The sequence below is a fragment of the Colobus angolensis genome, unplaced genomic scaffold (genome assembly GCF_000951035.1).
Source record: "Colobus angolensis palliatus isolate OR3802 unplaced genomic scaffold, Cang.pa_1.0 Scaffold7, whole genome shotgun sequence".
Taxonomy (NCBI): Eukaryota; Metazoa; Chordata; class Mammalia; order Primates; family Cercopithecidae; genus Colobus; species Colobus angolensis.
This window is the reverse complement of record NW_012120709.1, coordinates 20,297,429-20,320,047: the sequence shown is the minus strand read 5'-3', so window position 1 is coordinate 20,320,047 and position 22,619 is coordinate 20,297,429. Positions and strand designations below refer to the sequence as shown.

Sequence of the window (22,619 nt, the reverse complement as noted above, 5' to 3'; positions counted from 1 at the left end):
TGAAGTTCAGGAGAAGTGAGTTAGTAATATGATAGGATCTTGATGGGTTTAGCGTTACTGTAAAATTAATTTATATATATATATATAGTACTTATGAAGATTTGGAGTGTGGGTTCTGTTGAGAACTTTAGCTAAATCTTTACAAGACTGGGTCGTGTCATAGCATTTGTGTATGTATATAAATAATGCATGTGAAATTTGTTATTCATACTCTTTACATTTTATTTTTATTTTTAAATTATGGAACACTTCATGAATTTGCATGTTATTCTCGCACAGGGTCCATGCTAATCTCTGTGTTGTTCCAATTTTGATGTATTGCTCAAGCAAGCTCTTAGACTTTTAATAGCTATGTGTTTTATAGCTATCTTTGATTTAGCTTTTAATTCTAGTCATTTGATGATAAATAGGTTTTGTAAACCTTAATTTCCTAATGTGTGCAATGCCTACCTTTGTTATTAGGATTACATACATGAAAGATGCCTGTTTCCTGACCAATGTTCAGCCAGGTATGGTGCTGTGTGCCTGTAGTCACAGCAACCTGGAAGGCTGTGGTGGGAGGAGCCTTTGAGTCCAGCAGTTAGGCCACTTGCGGTCAACGTAGCGAGACCCCCATCTCCAAAAAGAAAAAAAAAATTAAAATAGTTACTCAATAAATATTAGTTGTCATTATTATCAGCACTGTCCCATGGATGATTCCAGTTAGGCAGTGTATTGCATGATTCTTGCTTTAAAGGAGGCAAGAATTTCATATTTAAAACAATTAGAGAACAGGTCTGGCCCTGTGGTTCATGCCTATTATCCCAGCACTTTGGAAGGCCAAGGTGGGTGGATCACTTGAGGTAAGGAGTTTTAAGACCAGCCTGGGCAACATAGTGAAACCTCATCTCTACTAAAAATACAAAAATTAAGCTGGATGTGTTAGTGGGCGCCTATAATCCCAGCTGCTCAGGTGACTGGGGCAGGAGAATCGCTTGAACCCTAGAGGCGGAGTTTGCAGCTAGCTGAGATCACACCACTGTGCTCCAGCCTCGGTGGCAGCAAGACTCCGTCTCAGAATAGAATAGAATAGAATAGAATTGAATAGAATAGCATGGCATAGCATGATGAGGAATGCCCAGTGAAGACAGTGGCCACATTCAGTCACAGGCCTATTCATTTCCTTAACATGGGAGATGAGAAAGGGGAGAGAACAGTATGGGCCAGAGTTCTTAGAAGGACTTCATATGGAGGAGGTAAGACAAATATAACCCTTGAATGTAGTTGGCATACCATACTTTAATAATGTAGGTGGTGTTACAAGTGATTCTAGGAGCAACACTCTATGCATGGGAGAATGAGTTTGCAGTAAGGAACTGAGAGGAGAAAAGGTAGAACAGGCTAAGTGGGGAATCAGGTAATGGTCTTTGAATGGCAAGATGAGGAATTTGGATTTGAATTTCCGTGTAGAACATTGTTCTTGGAGCTATACAAAATAATTTTACATAGTTGTCATCTCTACCCAGTAGCCTTTAAAAAAAGGTCCCTGGGCCAGGTGCAGTGGCTCACGCCTGTAATCCCAGTACTTTGGGAGGCTGAGACAGGTGGATCACTTGAGGCCAGAAGTTCGAGACCAGCCTGGCCAACATGGAGAAATCCCATCTCTACTAAAAATAGGAAAACTAGCTGGGCGTGGTGGTGGGCACCTGTAGTCCCAACTACTTGGGAGGCTGAGGTGGGAGAGTCACCTGAGCCCGGGATGCCGAGGCTGCAGTGAGCTAAGATCGTACCATGCCACTGTACTCCAGCCTGGGCCACAGAGCGACACCCTGTCTCAAAAAGAAAAGGAAACTCAAGAATTTATTTTCCTTTCCTGATTGTGTTATCCCAGATATATTAATGTCCACTGCTACCTATTACAAAATGGAGAAAGATAAATGGGAATATTACAGTATAACTGACTTTAATCCAAGGCCAAATGTAAATAATTAGTAAATTAGTATTTGAATACTGTATTTCATTGATTCACGTTTATTTGGCATTCTGAGATCTCTGACATCAAGATGTTCTTAACATTTTTACCATCATCCAAGTAGCAGATGTGGTGATGTCGTTGTCTGCACTTGTATGAACTTGGTCATAGCTGTTACTATTGTTATAAGAACAGTTGACAGTCAAGTTATATGTACTGTTAGTAATACATGGTTTACTTGCCATTGCATGTGTCACTTAAAAATTTACACTGTGATTCAACATTGAAATGAAAACAAAACAAAAAAACCAAAAAACCTGTATATGAAGCAACGCATGGAGGCAGAATGGCAGGGTATAAATTTGATTTTATATGAAGCAAAATATTTACCTTTGGAGGAATGTTTGCAGTTTCAGATTTTCTTGCAGAGCTATAGTCAAGTGCTTTATGCAACCCAGAAGGGAAGATACCATAGATGTATTATGCTGTGTTAAGTTTTGTTGCCGAGAAACATGTGAAAGAATTGCCTATCACATGCCAGGCAGTGCACCTGGAAGCAGGGGAAATTGCTATATTTCTCAACATAAATGAAAAAGTTCAGAGATTTAAGAAGCTAGTGTGGTATATGTCTCCCGGGACTGCCATTAAGACATTGTGTCATAGTTTAAGTGGCAACAGTTTTTCTTTCTTCGTTTGTAACTGATGGCACCTTAGATTTAGTCAAATGTAGTATTTACATCTCTACTTCTGATGATAGCTGGTTTAGAACAGATTGAATAATAAGTAATGAAACTTGTGATTATATAAGGACAAGCAAAATTTTAAAATAAATTTGTTAGGGTGCAAAGATCAAGGTCAAAATATAAAAATAGGCTGGGTGTGGTGGCTAACACCTATAATCCTAGCACTTTGGGAGGCTGAGGCAGGAGGAGGCGGAGGTTGAAGTGAGCCACAGATCGCGCCACCGGACTTCAGCCTGGGCAACAGAGTTAGAAGTAAATAAATTAATTAAAAGTAAAAACTGGCCAGGCGCCATGTTCATGCCTGTAATCCCAGCACTTTGGGAGGCTGATCGCCTGAGGTGGATCGCCTGAGCTTGGGAGTTCGAGACCAGCCTGGCCAGCATGGTGAAACCCCGTTTGTACTAAAAATACAAAAAATTAGCCGGGTGTGGTGGCCAGCGCCTGTAGTCCCAGCTACTCAGGAAGCTGAGGCAGGAGAATTGCTCGAACTCAGGAGGTGGAGGTTGCAGTGAACCGAGATTGCACCATTGCACTCCAGCCTGGGTGACACAGTGAGACTCTGTCTCAAAAATAAATAAATAAATAAATTAATTAATTAAATAAAATACAAGAATAAGATGTTTGCATTTTTTTGCACTAGATAGGTATTCTTGCCTATCTTTTTGCCTTCTCAAATACAGCATGGCATAGTGCATCCCTTATCAGCAGTAACTTTGTGTAAAGTTGCTTAACCTCTGTGTGCCTCAGCTTTTTGTAGGATGGGCATAATACCTATGTCCCAGGTCTGTTACGAGGGTTCAGTGAGTTAAATTAGTTCATACATGCCAAGTGTTTATAGCAGTACCTGGCTAAAAGTAAGCAGTATATGTTGGCTATTACTTTTTACTGGGATTATTTTCTCTGAATCATAAATGTTAATTTTTATACAGAATAATTCCCAATGAAGATGCGATTATCCCATTGTTACCTTCTTGATGCTAGTTTGGTATTAATGTACTACTTATTCCCCCTCTCAATTATTCCACCCTTTTTTGGGTACATTGATGTTGATCTTTTAGAAAATTATGTGTGGGCCAGATGTGGTGGCTCAAGCCTGTAATCCCAGCACTTTGGGAGGCCGAGACGGGCGGATCACGAGGTCAGGAGATCGAGACCATCCTGGCTAACATGGTGAAACCCCGTCTCTACTAAAAAATACAAAAAACTAGCCGGGCGAGGTGGCAGGCACCTGTAGTCCCAGCTACTCAGGAGGCTGAGGCAGGAGAATGGCGTTAACCCGGGAGGCGGAGCTTGCAGTGAGCTGGGATCGCGCCACTGCACTCCAGCCTGGGCGACAGAGCGAGACTCCGTCTCAAAAAAAAAAAAAAAAAGAAAATTACATGGGATTTTTGTGAGATACATAGATCCGTACCACTTTTATACAGTACAATCAAATGGAATTAGAATTAGTTTCAAAAAAACTAGTATTTAATTTTTCTAAAAATTACATGCTTGCGATTTTAGTTTTTGCTTAGGCTGAATCTGGATACCTTTTCGCATGATAATCACTCTCCCAGTGCACAGGCAGTGACTGGATTTGACAAGACTGACAGCGTGAAAGTCTGCTGTTCTCAGCAGGGTAGGGTTCCATTTGTAGCTTATGACTATAGTCTGACTACAGCAGAACGACTGTTGATGCTTCTTCGAGGACTTTATTTATTTATTTATTTATTGAGACTGAGTTGTGCTCTTGTTGCCCAGGCTGGAATGCAATGGCACGATCTTGGCTCACCCTCCACCTCCCGGGTTCAAGCAATTCTCCTGCCCCAGCTTCCTGAGTAGCTGGGATTACAGGCATGTGCCACCATGCCCAACTGATGTGTGTTTTTAGTAGAGATGGGGCCATGTTGGTCAGTCTGGTCTCGAACTCCCAACCTCAAGTGATCCACCCACCCTGGCTTCCCAAAGTCCTGGGATTGCAGGCATGAGCCACCACACCTGACCTCTTCAGGACTTTAGAGGGATGTTTCAGTTAGTTATTTCTAGTTGTGTAATACTTTAGTGTTGCATTGGGCCCACTGCTGTTGAAGAACATAAGATACTGTTTCTATTATAGCTGGGAGTAAATGTAGACTATCTCTCTGAGACATATTACTAACTTAATTTAAGGGTAATCTTGGGAATGGTATAAATTAGATTTCTTGTTGCTGAATTAATTTCGAACTACTTTGTTTTCAGCATTCGTCTTAAAAGATCATTGTGTCTCAAGTTGGGCCAGCCAGTTGTTTAGATTGAGCTGTACTTGCAAATCGGTGTTTTGTATTTTGTCTTTGTGTAAAGCAGGATAAAATGATAGAGTGAAGATGTTAAGCCTGAAGGGGTTGTAAACTGATTTTGTCTTAGCTGGAAGTTAACAATTTAGGTTTTTCCATCTTTTAGGTTAATGAAGAGGAAACATTTCATACTTTATACCCTTTGAAATTATATATTTTATTTAATCGAGAAAATTCTAGCTTTAGCTGTACTTCTTTTTAAGTAATCAAACACAGAGTTTTAAATATGTTGGTGTTATCATTGGTTAATTACATGATTGGAAACTTATTGTCAGTGAAAAGTGATACACACTAATGGCATGTGCAGGAAAGCTTAAAATAGCACATCTTTATATCCATGCAAATTGTCCGGACGGACTCCTTATATGACCTACTTAATGTACTGCCTACCAAAAGAAAAACCTGGGAAACTTTTAAGTGTCCATTAAGGGTAGAACATTACATTTAAATGTTTTACATATTTGTAATTTTACTATCATCTATTTCTTTCATAAGTACCAAAGGTAATTTCCATGATTGAACTTTTAAAAGAGAAATAGATTTGGCATTTCAGAATATTTCTGACAGCCAATACATTGTTACTTGGAGCTTGTTGGTTGTTTAGAGTAAAAAAAATGAAGGGCTGTTTGTGTTGGCCCACACCTGTAATCCCAGCGGATTTTGGGAGGCCTAGGTGGGTGGGTCACGAGGTCAGGAGATCAAGACCAGCCTGACCAACAAGGTGAAACCCTGTCACTGCTAAAAATTAACTGGGCGTGGTGTCATGCGCCTATAATCCCAGCTACTCGGGAGGCTGAGGTAGGAGAATAGCTTGAACCCAGGAGGCAGAGGTTGCAGTGAGCTCAGGCCACTGCATTCCAGTCTGGGCAAGCCTCAGGCCTGTTTATCCAAGATGCTTTAAGTTATTCTTTAAATGTACCCAGGTTTACTTTCTGACTGACATATTTGTGGTTTTTTTTTTGTTGTTTTGCAAATATAGAGCTGCCAAATGCTGTTAAATCAACTGAGAGAAATCACAGGCATTCAGGACCCTTCCTTTCTCCATGAAGCTCTGAAGGTTGGTTTCCAGATCTCTGCTAGTCCGGAGGCTTTCAAGCAGCTGTCTATATGATAGTTATGTCAGTTCAAGCTATTTCTGTGCCCAAATTAAAGCGCATATGGGGACAGAACTCTACAGGTCAAATGACTGACCCAGTATCTTCAACATGTAAATTATAAGGGGTTGGCCGGGCGCGGTGGCTCAAGCCTGTAATCCCAGCACTTTGGGAGGCCGAGACGGGTGGATCATGAGGTCAGGAGATCGAGACCATCCTGGCTAACACGACGAAACCCCGTCTCTACTAAAAAATACAAAAAACTAGCCGGGCGAGGTGGCGGGCGCCTGTAGTCCCAGCTACTCGGGAGGCTGAGGCAGGAGAATGGCGTAAACCCGGGAGGCGGAGCTTGCAGTGAGCTGAGATCCAGCCACTGCACTCCAGCCCGGGCGACAGAGCGAGACTCTGTCTCAAAAAAAAAAAAAAAAAAAAATATATAAGGGGCTGAGGGAGATTTGTGGTTCAGGTAACCGTGCAGCGTAAAGGAGATTTAAGAAACATCAACCAGTTGCACTGTATAAGCCTTATGGTTCCTTATCCAAACCAGCAAACTAAATGATATTTGAGTCAGGGAAGTTTGAACTGGTTATCTGATACTGAAAAAAACTGTTGTTACTCTTAAGGTGTGACAATAGCTGTTTTTTTTTTTTTGAGATGGAGTCTCACTCTGATGCCCAGGTTGGAGTGCAGTAGTACAATCTTGGCTCACTGCAGCCTCTCCCTCCCGTGTTCAAGTGATTCTCCCACCTCAGTCAGCCTCGCGAGTAGCTGGGATTACAGGCATGTGCCACCATACCTGGCTAATTTTTGTATTTTTAGTAGAGACGGAGTTTCACTATATTGGCCAGACTGGTCTTGAACCCCTGACCTCAAGTGATCCGCCCAACCTGGCCTCCCAAAGTGTTGGGATCACAGGTGTGAGCCACCGTGCCCAGCCATGGGTTATATTTTTAAAAGATACATTCTGAAATGTTGACCAGTGATAAGATGGTTAGGATTTGCTTCAGAATATCTAAAACAGTATAGGAGGTTTAGAGAAAATAAGAAAGGTTATGACTAAGTGACTAGGTAATTGTTGAAGATAAGTGATAGGTACATGGGGGTTCTCTTATTCCCTTTCCTGGTATATATGTTAGAAATGTTTCCTCATAAAACGTTAAAAACAAGAAGGATCACCACTAGAAAATAGGTAGCTGCTTGGCTTTTTTTTTTTTGAGACAGGAGACAGGATCTCACTCGGTTGCCCAGCCTGCAGTGCAGTGGTATGATCTCGGCTCACTGCAGCCTCTGCCTCCTGGGCTCAAGCGATCCTCCCACCTCAGTAGCTGGGACTCACGCCTGGCTAGTTTTTGTATTTTTAGTAGGGACGGGGCTTTGCCAAGTTGCTCAGGCTGGTCTCCAATTCCTAGGCTCAAGTGATCTGCCTGCTTTGGCCTCCCAATGTGCTGGGATTACAGGCATGAGCCACTGCGCCTGGCCTGCTTAGCATTTTTGTTGTAGGGCTGACTTCATTTAGAATGTCTGTGTTAATTGCCAACCCCCTTTTTTGACACATCGTGCTTTAGACTGTTCAGAGAAATCATGAGTAGTAGTATCTGAAACAATGGGAACAAATCTCCATCGAGATTTCACTTTTGTTGGAGTGTTGTGGGAAATCAGAGCATGGAAACTCCTGTAACGAGGCGTTTGATTGACGCTTCAAGCACATTAGACCTGTCCATTATAGTCTTATAATTCTACCCTAGAATTATGCCTGAAAGCACTCAGTGTGTCACCAGGGTAATAAAGTTAATACTCAAAACTGGTTTTAAATTCTATGATGATTACTTTTGAAATTTCTATTGTCTTTTTCTCCCATAGGCCAGTAATGGTGACATTACTCAGGCAGTCAGTCTTCTCACTGATGAGAGAGTTAAGGAGCCCAGTCAAGACACTGTTGCTACAGAACCATCTGAAGTAGAAGGGAGTGCTGCCAACAAGGAAGTATTAGCAAGTAGGTACCATATATCCTGTCTTGGTCCTTTGCTGAACTAGCAGAAAATAAGAAACCAAGTCTATGTGAATTCCCTGTCAATCACATCAGCCTTTTGGAAATAATAGTAATAACAGCTTATTACTGAGCTGTTGCTATGTGGCAGGGACAATTCTAGGCACTTAAAAAGTTTCGACTGGGCGCTGTGGCTCAAGCCTGTAATCCCAGCACTTTGGGAGGCTGAGGCGGGCAGATCACGAGGTCAGGAGATCGAGACCATCCTGGCTAACACAGTGAAACCCCGTCTCTAGTAAAAATACAGAAAATTAGCTGGGCGTGGTGGTGGGCACTGGTAGTCCCAGCTACTCGGGAGGCTGTGGCAGGAGAATGGCATGAACCCAGGAGGCGGAGCTTGCAGTGAGCTGAGATCCCGCCACTGCACTCCAGCCTGGGCGACAGAGCAAGACTTGGTCTCAAAAAAAAAGAAAAAGTTTCATTTGTTCATTTACTCATTGTTTAGCATTTATTTAAATGAGGACCAACTATGTGCCAAACACTCTTGAATCCCTGCCTGCATGTAGTTTATTTTTTAGTGGGAGAAGCTCAACAAGTAAATAAATTATATAATATACTAGAATATGATAAATACCATGGAGAAAAAGGACAGAATGAAAGAAATGAAAAAAAAAAAAAAAGAGTGCTGGGGACTGGATTTCCAATGGATGGACTGTGCTTTTTTTTTTTTTTTTTTAAAAGATGGAGTCTCACTTTGTCGCCCAGGCTGGAGTGCAATTGCGTGAACCTCCGCCTCCTGGGTTCAAGCAATTCTCCTGCCTCAACCTCCTGAGTAGCTGAGATTACAGGCACCCGCCACTACGCCTGGCTAATTGTTTGTATTTTTAATAGAGACGGAGTCTCACCATGTTGGCCAGGCTGGTCTTGAACTCCTGACCTCAGGTGATCCGCCCACCTCAGCCTCACAAAGTGCTAGGATTATAGGTGTGAGCCACTGCGCCCAGCCAGGATGGATTTTTAATTACGAACGTGCAGGGGAGGTGAGGGAGTAAGTCATTTGAAGCCCTAAGATGGGAGTGTACCTTGGCTTGCTCAGGAAACTGCAAGGAGACCGGGGTGAGGCTCAGTGAGTGAGGAGGGCTGAAAGGGATGGGGCCATGGAAAGAGATGGAGGTGGATCATTCAGAACCTTCCTAAGTACTGGCTTTTGCTGTGAGTTAGGTGGGTAGCCTTTGAAGAGTTTGGAGTAAAGGAATGATATAAACTGATTTCCATTTTCCACTGTGACTGTGGTGTTGAGAACAGTATGTGGGGGAGGGGGCAGTGACGAGCATGGGTCAGATCAGGGAGCCCAGGCCAGGCTGCTGTGGTGGAGGGTAAGCAGTGCTGGCATTCCGGCATATAGTGTTTTTAAGGTAAAGGCAGTAGGATTTACTTACTGAGGAGGTAGGGTTGTGAAAGAGGGAGGAGTTAAAGGTGACTCAAAATTGTTTTTTGTAAGCAACTGAAAGGAGTTGCACTTAACCAAGATGGGAATCACTGTAGGTGGAGCAGATTTGGGATGGTAGATGAAGAGATCAGTTTTGGGAATACTAAATTTGAAATGCCTGTTAGACATTCACGGCAGAAGTGTCAGCAAGACGGTGGAGACCCAGGTGCCCAGTTCAGAGGAGAGGTCCAGGCTGGAGGTAGGTGGACTTGGAATCATAACCTGTAAATGCTCTGTAAAGCTGTGAGACTGAGGAGCTCTCCAAGGGCGTGGGTATAGGAGAAATAAAAGGTTCTGCAGCTTAAGCACTGGTTGCTGCCAGTGTTCAGAGGTCTGGGGTGGTGAACAGTGCCCAGGAAAAGCCAGGAGAACGGGGACTCTGGAAGCCAAGGAGGCTTCTGGGAGGAGAGACCAAGGAGAACCTTCTGGAACCTTCTGGGAGGAAGGCGAGGTGGTGTTAATGGACATTTGGGCTGTTAACAGCTTTGAACTATTCTGAATGATGCTGCTGTGAATATTCTCATGTATTCTCATATTCTCTTGGTACACACTGCAACTTTTTTCGGTCAACATTGTTCTTTTTGAGACTTACCCATGTTGAGGGTTACAACTGTAGTTCATTCATTTTCACTGGTGTGTAATATTCCATGGTCTGAATATACCACATTGTATATATTTGTTGATTGACTTTGGGGTTGTTTTCAAGCTTTTGCTATTTAAGCCTGCTGTGAGCTATTCGGATTCATGCTTCTTGTCCTTGTATGCGAGAGTTTTTTTAGTGTATATATCTAGTGATGTAGTTGGTAGGTATTAAGATACGCTTATCTTCAACTTTATAGGTAACGACAGTCTTTTCCAAAATAATTTTTTACCTATTTACACTCTGTTTAACAGGGCTTGAGAGTAACCATTACTCTCAAATTTGTTTTCTTAGATTGGGAAATTGTCATCCTTCCTACTCATGTGAAATGCTACCTCAGCTTCCCCTCATGGGTCTTACAGATGCTAATAAAAACATTAGGTTAATTAACAAAAGAATGGGGAAAGGCAGAGGGGAGAGTCAAAGGGCTCACCCCAGGAAGGTGGAAATTTTTAAGTGGTTCTGTTACAAGTTTTCTTTAGCACTGAAAGCATTTGCATAGTCTGTTGGAATAGTAAAGCCCAGTTCAGAATCCGTGTCTATACCTGTCAGGACCCATTTGTAGTCCCCTAGGGTTACCAGCATTAGTCTCACTGGCCAGCAGTGTTCAGGGCCTTGCCACCATGGAATCTCGCCATAGCTGTCGGCAGTATCTTTCTCTTCCTGGCAGACAGAAGAGTTCTTATTGGCATTTTGTTCTTGAGAGGGTGGAAAAGGGACATGTCTAGACTCAGCCCATCTCTGCACTGCTGCAGTACCCCCATATCAACTCATCTTAAGGAATTTCTTCTGATTGGCATCGACATGTCCTACTTTAATGCAGCCTTCAAATTTCCATAGGGCCATGCCCCATATGGGCATCCCTTTAATAGGCCAGGTTTCCATTGCTCTCTTGCCTGATCATGTGGCCACTGTCCACTGCTTGTGAGTGAGTAAAAAGCCTAACACAGGGGCTTTTATCACTGTTCAATTCTTCCATCACTGCTAGAAAAACAGCATGCAATCAACACACGCTGCTGATTTGTTTTTACCTTCTTTGATCCCAGTGGCGACCTTCCTTCCAAATACGATGTTAACCATTCACCTTGGAACTACCATCTGCAAACCAAGCAGCTCTTTGTTGGTCTATTGAGAGGTGTTTGTTGGGAAACTGTCTAAGTGTGGGTAGGATCCAGCAGCTCCTCACACAATTCCAGAGTCAGTCTTAGGGGAAAAGAGGCTCTGCTACCTGGGGAATGCAAAGACTTCCTTGAATTTTCCAGGTAGCAAAATCCTGTATAAACCGTTTCCATTTTATCATGGAGCTCTCTTGGGCACTGCCATCCTCATTGAAGTGTTTCTCTGACATCCCCCAACAAGACAGCATGAGTATTTCAGGTTTCAAGATGATTTTGTGTCCTCAGTTATAAGGGTAGCTTCAGTTAATGTCTCATAGCCAGGTAATAAATGCTCCTCAAGTGGTACTTCTCTAGTCCAAAGTCTCAGTGGTCGTCTCTGCGAGGCACTCACAGGCTTTTGCCATAAGCCCTGGTAAACGCTCCACAATCAGTTTGTCCCTACCAGCACTTCAGCTTCAATTCTCTATTGTGTAGGCTCAGTGAATCTTTCTGGTTCCCATTTAGCATGTCTAATTATTATTGCTTGAAGGACAAGTTTGCATGCCTTCTGTTTTACAGGAGTAGGTAGAGGGAACATTCTCCAGGCTGATACAGTATCCATTCCCATAATACAATCAAGTAGAAAAGATGGAACCACTTCACATTGAAGCAGGTTCAGATATACCAACTCGCCTATAAAATTTTGTCCTAATTCCATCAACCCTTACTTTCCTAAGTATAGCCTCCTTTAGGACTTTATCAACAGGTTTTGGAATCACAGTGCATTGTGCTTCTGTGTCACGAAGGCCCAGAAAGGTTTCTACTCCACACCCTGACCCCTTCACCACTGGTGTACATAAGGCTTTGGGTCCCCAGCAAGGGATTCAGCCAAAGTACTCTTGGCTGTTTGTCAGTCTTTATCTTGATTAACCTGCCTCAACATTGCCCCACACAATTGTTGGTCATCTTTCTCTTTGTGGTCTCTGCCTTTCAGCTTATAAAGTTTCTCCAAACTGGGGTAAATGCAAGAAACTTGTTTGAAGCCCTTTAATGTTGGTTCATCAGCAGAGTTCCCTTTGGTCCAGCCACCTTTGGTAGTGCTGTATTAAAATGTCTAATCAGTATGTTTAATTGAAAGACTGTAATTCCCCACTGATCTGCAGTATCAATTCTGTGTTATCTCAAACTTTCTTTTTCCCCTTAGTTTCACCCCATCAGCATTTTCTTTGCTCACTTCCTTAATAATCCTTTAAACATTTCCACCTTTGTCCTTTGACTTTCCCATCTGCCTTTCTCCATTTTCCTGTTAATGAACCTGTTGTTTTTTATTAGCATCTGTAAGACCCATGAGAGGAAGTTAAGATAGCAAATCTATTGAGGCTTCCAGAAGTGTTTGTCAGTTTTCCTATGGTCATGTTGTATGAGGGGTCCACACTGAAGGGTGTCCTTAACCAGCATGACCTGGGTAATGGGCATTTTCAGTGAGTGAATATCCCTGTCATGATAAAGCCAGTGTCTATTTCACTGAGTATCCGTTTTCAGCTCTTTTGTATATATACCTAGAAATAGAGTTGCTAGGTCATATGATAATTCTATATTTAGCTTTTTGGGTAACATTTCTAAAAGAGAACTGTTTATTTTTCAAAACTGCAACATTATCACACTAAAAATAATCCCTTAATATCATCAAATACCCCATGTAGAAATTTCCCTAGTTATCTCATTAACAGTGTTTGCAGTTTTTGTAAGAACAATGATCCAAATAAATTAGAACATTAAGTGTTTGAAGTGTTTTTTAAGACTCTCTTTATTTATAAAATCCGCCCCCCCTCTTCTTGCAGCTTAATATCCAAAGAAATTAAGTCCTTTGTTATGTCAATTTTCACGTATTCTGGAGTTTGGCAATTGTATTACTGTGGTATCTTTCAATGGATTTTTCTGTCTCATGTCTTTCCTATAAATGCAGATGCTTGTCTGGCACAACTGTGTCATAGTTGGTGGTGTGTATATATCTTCTATTTTGTTACATTGAGAAGCATATAATTTCTGGTTGCTCTCTTTGTGTTGTTAAAATCATAATTGTATTTAGGTATTGTCAGCTTAATTCATCTATTATGAAGTTTCTCACTTAGCATTTTCAGCAGCCATTAATGATTGTTACCTAAATGGTAACAATTTAGGTACCATCTAGGTAAAATTACCTAGATGGTAATGGAAATCGAATGGTAATATTCTATCATAATTATGATAATTGGAATAGTTATAGTGATAATTGGATTATTTATTTATTTATTTATTTATTTTTGAGAAGGAGGCTCACTCTGTCGCCCAGGCTGGAATGCAGTGGCATGATATCGGCTCACTGCAACCTTTGCCTCCCAAGTATAAACTATTCTCCTGCCTCAGCCTCCCGAGTAGCTGGGATTACAGGCACACACCACCACACCCATCTAATTTTTATATTTTTAGTAGAGATGGGGTTTCACCATGTTGACCAGGCTGGTCTCAAACTCCTGACCTCAAGTGATCTGCCTGCCTCGGCCTCCCAAAGTGCTGGGATTACAGGCGTGAGCCACCGTACCCAGCCTGATAATTGGATAATTTATTACTTGAAATTATTATTTTGGTAAAAAACACATTACATAAAATCTAAGGATATCACAAATATTTGATTTTTAAATACTTGATCCATTTTTAAATGTAGAGTTCAGTAGTGTTAAGAATAATCAAATTGTTGTGAAACGACTTCCAGAATGTTACCATATTGCAAATCTGAACTCCATACCCAGCCCCTGGTAACTACCATTCTGCTTTCTGTTTCTATGAGTTTGACTACTTTAAATACTTCATATAAGTGGACTCATACAGTGGTTGTCTTTTTGTGACTGGCTTATTTCATTTGGCATAATATCTGTCATAAGTTTCATCCATGTTGTAGCATGTGACAGTATTTCTTCTTTTTTCCAGTCTTTTTTGGTAAAACATACAGTTTACCATCTTAACTGTTTAAATGTACATTTCAGAAGTATTAAATGAATTCATACTGTTGTGCAGCTATCACCACCATCCATTCCAGAACCTTTCATTTACTTAGTATGCATTGAACAGTAACCCCCATTTTTTCTCTCCTCCATTCTCCTCTTTCTCTGAATTTCTAGGAACCTCATATAAGTAGAAATACACAGTCCTTTTGCAGTGGGCTTATTTCACTTAACAGAATATCTTCAGACTTCATGTTACAGCATGCCTCAAATTTCTTTCCTTTTTAAGGCTGAGTAATATTCCATTTGTATGTATGTATATGCCATGTTTTGTTTATCCATTCATTAATGGACATTTGGGTTGTTTCTACCTCTTGGCTCTTGTGAATAGTGTTGCTGTGAACTTGGATGTACAGATACCTCTACAAGACCCTGCTTTAGGCTGGGCACCGTAGCTTATACCTGTAATCCCGGCCCTTTGGGAGGCTGAGGCAGGTGGATAGTTTGAGCTCAGGAGTTCAAGACCAGCCAGGGCCACATGGTGAATCCCTGTCTCTACAAAAGATAGAAAAATTAGCCAGGTGTGATGGTGTGTGCCTGTAGTCCCAGCCACCTGGGAGGCTGAAGCAAGTAGATCCCTTGAGCCCTGGAGGTTGAGGCTGCAGTGAGCTGAGATTGTGCCACTGCACTCCAGCACGGGTGACAGAGTGAGACTCTGTCTCAGAAAAAGACCCTGCTTTAGATTCTTTTGGATCTATACCCAGAAGTAGGATTGCTGGGTCATATGGTTGTTCTGTTTTTAATTTTTTGAATAGCCTCCGTACTGTTTTCTGCAGTAGTTGTACCATTTATTTTTATTTATTTGTTTGTTTGTTTATTTATTTATTTGAGACAGGGTCTTGCTCTGTCGCCCAGGTTGGAGCGCAGTGGCACAATCTTGGCTCAATGCAGCCTCCACCTCCCGGGTACAAGTGATTCTCATGCCTTAGCCTCCTGTGTAGCTGGGACTACAGGTGTGTCCCACCACGCCTAGCTAAGTTTTGTATTTTTAGTAGAGACAGTGTTTCACCATGTTGCCCAGGCTGGTCTCGAACTCCTGACCTGAAGTGATCCACCTGCCTCGGCCTCCCTGAGTGTAGAATTACTGGCATGAGCCACCATGCCTGGCCGTATTTTATTTATTTGTTTTGTTTGTTTGTTTTTTTTTTTTTGAGACAGAGTCTCACTGTTACCCAGGCTGGAGTGCAGTTGTGCAAACAGGGCTCACTACAGCCTAGACATCCCAGGCTCAAGTGATCCTCCCGCCCCAGCCTCCCAAGCAACCGGGACTATGGGCACATACCACCATGCCCAGCTATTTTTTATTTTTTATTTGTGTTTTGAATTTTTTAGAGACAAGATTTCGCCACGTTGCCCAGGCTGGTCTTGAACTCCTTAGCGCAAGCCATCTGCCCACCTTGGCCTCTCAAAGTGCTGGGATTACAGGCGTGAGCCACCGCCCTGGCCAGTTGCACCATTTTGAAATCCCACCAACAGTAAACAAAGGTTCCAGTTTCTCCATATCCTTGCCAATCTTCTTAATATTATTTTTTGATGGCTGTCGCTATGGGTGTGAAAGGATATCTCATTGTAGTTTTGATTTGCATTTTTCTGATGATTAGTGATGTTGAGCATCTTATGCTTATTGGTCATCTAGTATATTCTCTGGAGAAATGTCAATTCAGATTTTCTGCCCGTTTTTGAAATCATCCTTTGTGTGTCTCATTTGGTTACAGGAGTTCTTTTTGTATGTTCTGTGTGTAGATCCCTTATCAGATGCATGTTTTGCAAATATTTTCTCCCTTTCTGTGAATTGTCTCTTTACTTCTTTTTTTTTCTTTTTTTTGAGACCGAGTCTCGCACTGTCGCCCAGGCTGGAGTGCAGTGGTGCGATCTCGGCTCACTGCAACCTCTGCTTCCTGGCTCCCATGTTCAAGCAATTCTCCTGCCTCAGCCTCCAGAGTAACTGAGATTACAGGCACCTGCCACCATGCCTAGCTAATTTTTTTGTATTTTTAGTAGAGATGGGGTTTCACTGTTTTTGTCAGGCTGATCTCGAACTCCTGACCTAGTGATCCGCCCGCCCTGGCCTCCCAAAGTCCTGGGATTACAGATGTGAGCCACTGTGCCCAGCAGTCTCTTTACTTCTTGATGGTGTCTTTTGAAGCCCAAAAGATTTTTTATTCTATTTTTTCTTTGGTTTCTTATGCTCTGGGTGTCATCTCAGATTTTGTTGCCTAATCTAAGGTCATGAAGATTTACACCTGTGTTGTCCTCTAGGAGTTTTATATTTTAGCTCTCATTTTGAGGACTTGATCCATTTTTACTTAATTTTTGTATGTGGGGCTAGGTAGGAGTTCAGCTTTATTTGTTTGCATGTGGTGTTCAGTTGTCACAGCACCATTTGTTGAAAAGATATTCTTTCCCTCTTGAGTTGTCTTGGTACTTAGGTCGAAAATCAATTGGCCAGAAATGTAAGAGTTTATTTCTGGACTATAAATTCTGTTCCATTGATGTATATGTCTCCTTATGCCAGCAGCACACAGTCTTGATTACTTACTGCAGTTTTGTAATATTTGTGTGTGCTTTTTAATTTAAAAAATTTTTGTTTTGAGATGGAGGTTTTGCTCTTGTTGCCCAGGGGAGAGTGCAATGGCGTGACCTTGGGTCACTGTGGCCTCCACCTCCCAGGTTCAAGCAGTCCTCCTTCCTCAGCCTCCCAAGTAGCTGGGATTACAGGCATGCACCACCGCCCCTGGCTAATTTTGTATTTTAAGTAGAGAGGGAGTCTCTCCTTGTTGGTCAGGCTGGTCTTGAACTCCCGACCTTAGGTGATCCACCCACCTTGGCCTCCCAAAGTGCTGGGATTACGGGCGTGAGCCACCGCTTCCAGCCTCTTTTGTTTTTTTAAACTGCTCCTGTGAAACAGGGGTACCACATAGGCAGTGTGCCCAGAGTAGCTGTGGACTATTTTGGGTTTCCCTTGTAGGTGATTATTATCTGTGAATTATGACAGTTTTGCTTCTTATTTTCCAGCCTTTGTATTCTTAGAGATGGAGTCTCACTCTGTTGTCCAGGCTAGAGTGCAGTGACACAATCTCAACTCACTGCAACCTCCGCCTCCTGGTTTCAAGCAATTCTCCTGCCTCAGCCTCCCAAGTGGCTGGAATTAGAGGCACGTGCAACTACACCCAGCTAATTTTTTGTATTTTTAGTAGAGATGAGGTGCCACCATGTTGGTCTCAAACTCCTGACCTCAGCTGATCCTCCCATCTTGGCCTCCCAAAGTGCTGGGATTACAAGCATGAGCCACCATGCCCAAAATTTCTTACTGCCTGCCTAGAACTTCCAGAACCATGGTGAATAAAAGCAGATGTGTTTGTCTTAGTCTTGATTTTAAAGCAAATGTACTTAACGTTTTTCCATTAAGTATAACAGTTTTCTGTGGGCTTCTCAGGGATACTTTTTCTCAGCCTAAGGATATTTTTTTCTCTTCCTAGTTGGCTTTCAGTTTTTATCCTGAAAGAAAGTTGAATGTTATCAAATACATTTTCTGTATCTATTAAGATGACCTTTTTTCTTTTAATTGTTAAGATAGTGAATTTTACTGCTCCATCTCGTATTAACTCAGTTTTTTTTCCTGCAGTAAACTCAACTTGATCTTAATGTGTAACTTTTTTTGTATATTATTGGTTCTATTTGCTAATATTTTGTTTAGGTATTTTGTATCTGTGAATATTTTGTATCATGTGTGAGTTTCACTTTTTCTTTCTCTTACTCTTCTTAACTAGTTGAGTATGTCTCTTGTTTGTGAAATATTTTGTATGAAATTGAAAATATCTGTTCCCTGGATGTTTGATATTTGACTGATGTTTTGTGATAATAGAGACTATTTAACCCACATGTATGGGATCTACTTTTGACTTTGTGGAGTGAGAATACAGAAGAGGGTATTTGATTCATTTGATTATTGCAGCTTGTTATTTCTGTACTATGGGCTAGTCTAAGGTTACAGTGCAGCTGAAGTTACTCATTTGACTATGCAGTAGGGTAATAAAATTGTTACACGTTGAGCAATTGTTGTAATGAAAGCTAGGGAGTATGTCTTTACCTTTTTCTTGTATCACAGAAGGGCAATGTTTCCTATATATAGACTAATTAAATTTCTGTTTATCTTACAGAAGTGATAGACCTTACTCATGATAACAAAGATGATCTTCAGGCTGCCATTGCTTTGAGTCTATTGGAGTCTCCCAAAATTCAAGCTGATGGAAGAGATCTTAACAGGTTATTGATTTAACTTATAATCCTTGCCCCCACATTTGTGTGTATGTCAAAGGCAATAGCTCTGTGAATGCCACTCAGGAATAATTCTGCTAAGCGCCTGAATGAAATTTCTTTTAGGAGAAATTTTGAATTCGCATTAGCTTACTCTTTGGTTCACTTTTGAAAAAGCCAAACCGAAAGGGGTCTTATTGCAACCTGTGTCTTTGAGTAGAAGCGTGCAAGGTATTTCAGTTCACAGTTGCTAGGGTGAATTAAAAACAACCTAGTCCAGGTATCTGATAAATGTATATTCTCTTTTATAAACTTTGAGGGTTATGCTGTTGCACATTTTTAAATGCGTTATTCAACTACCCTGTCTCATAAGTGATCAAGGAATCTATTTTTTTGAACTGGTACTAATTGGATGATTGTTTGGTACTGTTCACCAACATCCAGTTCCAGTGGTGGCCTCTCCATTTCTGGACATGTTTATTCCCACACACTGCTGAGATGTTTATTTCAGGGAACATAGCGCTGTGTTTTGTGTCCTGGGCAATTTGGAGGCTCTTATCTTTAGCACAGTGTCTCTCCTGCCCTTTTCAATGGTGAGGTCTTAGATAGTACACTGTGTTGAAATCTAAAATTTCTAATATGGTAGCCTTAAATAGTCTTGAATTTCAACTCAGTTCTATCATGGACCTTATTAGTAATAATGTCTGTTATGGAAGGATTAACATTTCTATGTTTAAATCTTGCTTTTCAGTTGTGTTAGTTCCTTATATAGCTAGGGATTATCCAGTAAATACTTTTTCTGGCATTTTGAATTATCCACAAAAGGTTACAGCATCCTGCATGTGCTATATTATTCTTTAACTATTTTCTTTTTTGATGTGTGGCATGCTGCACCATATAGGATGCATGAAGCAACCTCTGCAGAAACTAAACGCTCAAAGAGAAAACGCTGTGAAGTCTGGGGAGAAAACCCCAATCCCAATGACTGGAGGAGAGTTGATGGTTGGCCAGTTGGGCTGAAAAATGTTGGCAATACATGTTGGTTTAGTGCTGTTATTCAGGTATGATATTTTTAAGAGATAACAGTGTCTTTTGGAAATAACTTTGTAATTTATTAAACTGAAATGTAGAAACATAGCTTTCAAAAAATTAAAACAGATATTTAAAACTGGGGAGTTTTTCTGGCATTATTGTGTTTGGATTTAGATGCTTTGATGTCTAAGTTGAGCAGTACTAAAAAGAAATCTGCTGTGGTTGTAAATATGTTGGATAGGTGTTTTGGATAAGCATTTAGTGAATACTATATTATAGCAGTGAGAGTGAATAAGGAGGAATCAGTTGTTGAAGGCTATCATAGCTATCCAGGTAGGCCACAGTGGTGACCTGGAGTAGAGAAGTGGCAGAAATCATGGAAGGAGAGAAGTGAATGCATTCTTGAGGCACCGAGGAGATCAAATGTACAGGGTTGGTGGGCAGTTGGGTACAGGATATGCCTGCAGTAGTTGAGTAAGACTATGAGGTTTCTAGTTCCAGTAGCCAGGTGGATTATAGTACCATTTGACCCTGGAAGGGGAATAATTTGGGTGTGTGTTAAAAGTGGATTTCAGTTCAGGTTTTTTTGTTTGTTTGTTTTGTTTTTCTCTGACACAGCGTCTTGTTCTGTTGCCCAGGCTGGAGTGCAGTGGTGTGATTTCAGCTCACTGCAACCTCCGCCTCTCAGGTTTAAGCAATTCTCCTGCCTCAGCCTCCCGAGTAGCTGGAACTACAGGCACGCACCACCAGGCCTGGCTAATTTTTGTATTTTTAGTAGAGACAGGGTTTCACCATGGTGGTCAGGCTGGTCTCCAACTCCTGACCCCATGATCTGCCTGCCTCGGCCTCCCAAAGTGCTGGGATTAGAGGCGTGAGCCACTGTGCCTAGCCACTTGGCTACATTTTTAGTAGAGACAGAGTTTCACCATGTTGACCAGGTTGGTCTGGAACTCCTGACCTCAGGTGATCCGCCTGCCTCAGCCTCCCAAAGTGCTGGGATTTCAGGCATGAGCCACCGCACCTGGCTCAATGTCTTCATTTTTAAAATTTATTTTAAATATTTATTAGTTATTCATCTGAGACAAGACGGCACAATCTCAGCTCACTGCAATTTCTGTCTCCCAGGTTCAAGGGATCCTCTTGCCTCAACCTTCCGAGTAGCTGGGACTATAGGCACGCACCACCAGGCCTGGCTAATTTTTGTATTTTTAGTAGAGACGGGGTTTCACCATGTTGGTCAGGCTGATTTCCAACTCCTGACCCCGTGATCTGCCTGCCTTGGCCTCCCAAAGTGCTGGGATTAGAGGCATGAGTCACCGCGCCCTGCGATCAGCTCAGTTTTAGATATGCCGAGTCTGAGGTGCCTGTGCCTGTGTATGCTGTGGTCTTAACTACCCTTCATTAAATTCACAGAGTGCCCTTTTGTCCTTTGATCACATACCCAGCAAATCCTCCAACTTAAATGAGTTGAGTTTAAGGAGATACCATGTAGGCATACAATTATATGAATTTGTACTTCAGAAAAAGTAGTGGGCTCCAGATACAGTTTTGGAAATCAGCACCATATAGATAGCAATAAAACCAAGGGAGTGAGTGAATTCACTAGAGGGTAGTGGCTCTTTAGAAGTATCACTCAGGCATCTTAAACTTACATAACCCCAAGGCAACCCTTGGTGCTCACCCCTGCAGTCTTCTCCATCATGGTACTACCCAGCTGCTCAAGCTAAAAAATGGAATTCTCCCTTCTTACACATCCACTACATCCAGCTTCTATGTACTGTCTTAGGCTCTGGGGAAACAGCAGGGATTAAAACAAAGACCATACTCTCATGGTTTACTTTGGAAAGAGTGGCACAGACAGTAAACAAAACATCAGGAGGTGACAAGTGTAAAGATGAATGAGTGAGTCTGGGGGACTGGACAGGGTTCAGCTGGAGAGGGCAGAGGGTCAGGGATGGCTTTTCTGATGAGGTAGGCATTTGAGCTGAGGTAGTGAGTCTGGGGGACTGGACAGGGTTCAGCTGGAGAGGGCAGAGGGTCAGGGATGGCTTTTCTGATGAGGTAGGCATTTGAGCTGAGGTCTGAAGGTGGCCAGGGAATGAGCTATATAATTACATAGGGAACATTTGAGACAATGAATAGCAAATAAGCAGACGGAGGTTCAGGAGCTTGCTTAATGTGTCTGAGAAATAACAAATAGCCAAGATGGAGTGATCCAGAACTGAAAGCAGTGGGATAGGAAAGGTGGTAGAGGTGGAGTGGGACAGCTTGTGGTCACGGTGAGGATTTGGGAATTCTAGATGAAATAGGAATGTATTGGAAGGTTTGGAGCAGAGAAGTGATATGATCATACTTCCAGTTTAAAAGGATCACTGGCATCTGTTTTGAGAATAGAATGTAGGAAGATAATGTGGAACATGTCAGTTCTTTCCTATCTGAAAAGAGAGAGAGAGAGAAAGAGAACACTCCCTGGATTCACCCCCTTCCTCAGCCTTCACTCCTGTGAAGGGTGGACAAGAGCCAGCAGATGCAGAGGATACCTGAGTAAGGCTTCTGGGACAGCGTAGAAAGTATATCTGAGGGGTTGGCCTTAACAAGGAAAAGGGCAGGAGAGTAATGGGAAGGGAGGAGGAAGAAATGATAACTGCAAATTAGAGTTGAAGTAGTGTCTAGTCTTTTTTTTTTCCTGTGTGAAATAAGCAGCTGTTTTTTGAGACAGTGGAGAAGTGACAGAGTCAGATTTTAAAGGGAGTAAAAGTTTGAAATAGTTGTTGGAGATGGTGGGAGAACCGATTGGCACCAGAGTACTATAGTAGGATTTCCAAAAATTTGAAGATCTGCTTGAAATTGTTGACTTTAAATGTATTGTGATACCAGAATGCTCAGTATCTATCTGGACTTCTCTTGACAGCACTCTGAACCTCTTACATGGAAAAATCAACTCATTTAAGTTGGAGCATTTGCTGGATATGTGAT

The 22,619-nt window shown here is 41.9% G+C and overlaps 1 protein-coding gene across 1 annotated transcript in view; it reads left to right on the top strand.

Annotated features, from left to right (window-relative positions):
• Positions 1–22,619, top strand: part of USP28 (ubiquitin specific peptidase 28) — an 82,414-nt gene that overhangs the window by 15,911 nt on the left and 43,884 nt on the right. Inside the window, exons 2-5 of the mRNA XM_011926775.1 lie at positions 5,986–6,063; positions 7,961–8,093; positions 18,515–18,620; positions 19,513–19,672. Of these exons, the coding sequence (XP_011782165.1) occupies positions 5,986–6,063; positions 7,961–8,093; positions 18,515–18,620; positions 19,513–19,672 (477 nt within the window). The remainder of the gene's footprint in view (positions 1–5,985; positions 6,064–7,960; positions 8,094–18,514; positions 18,621–19,512; positions 19,673–22,619) is intronic.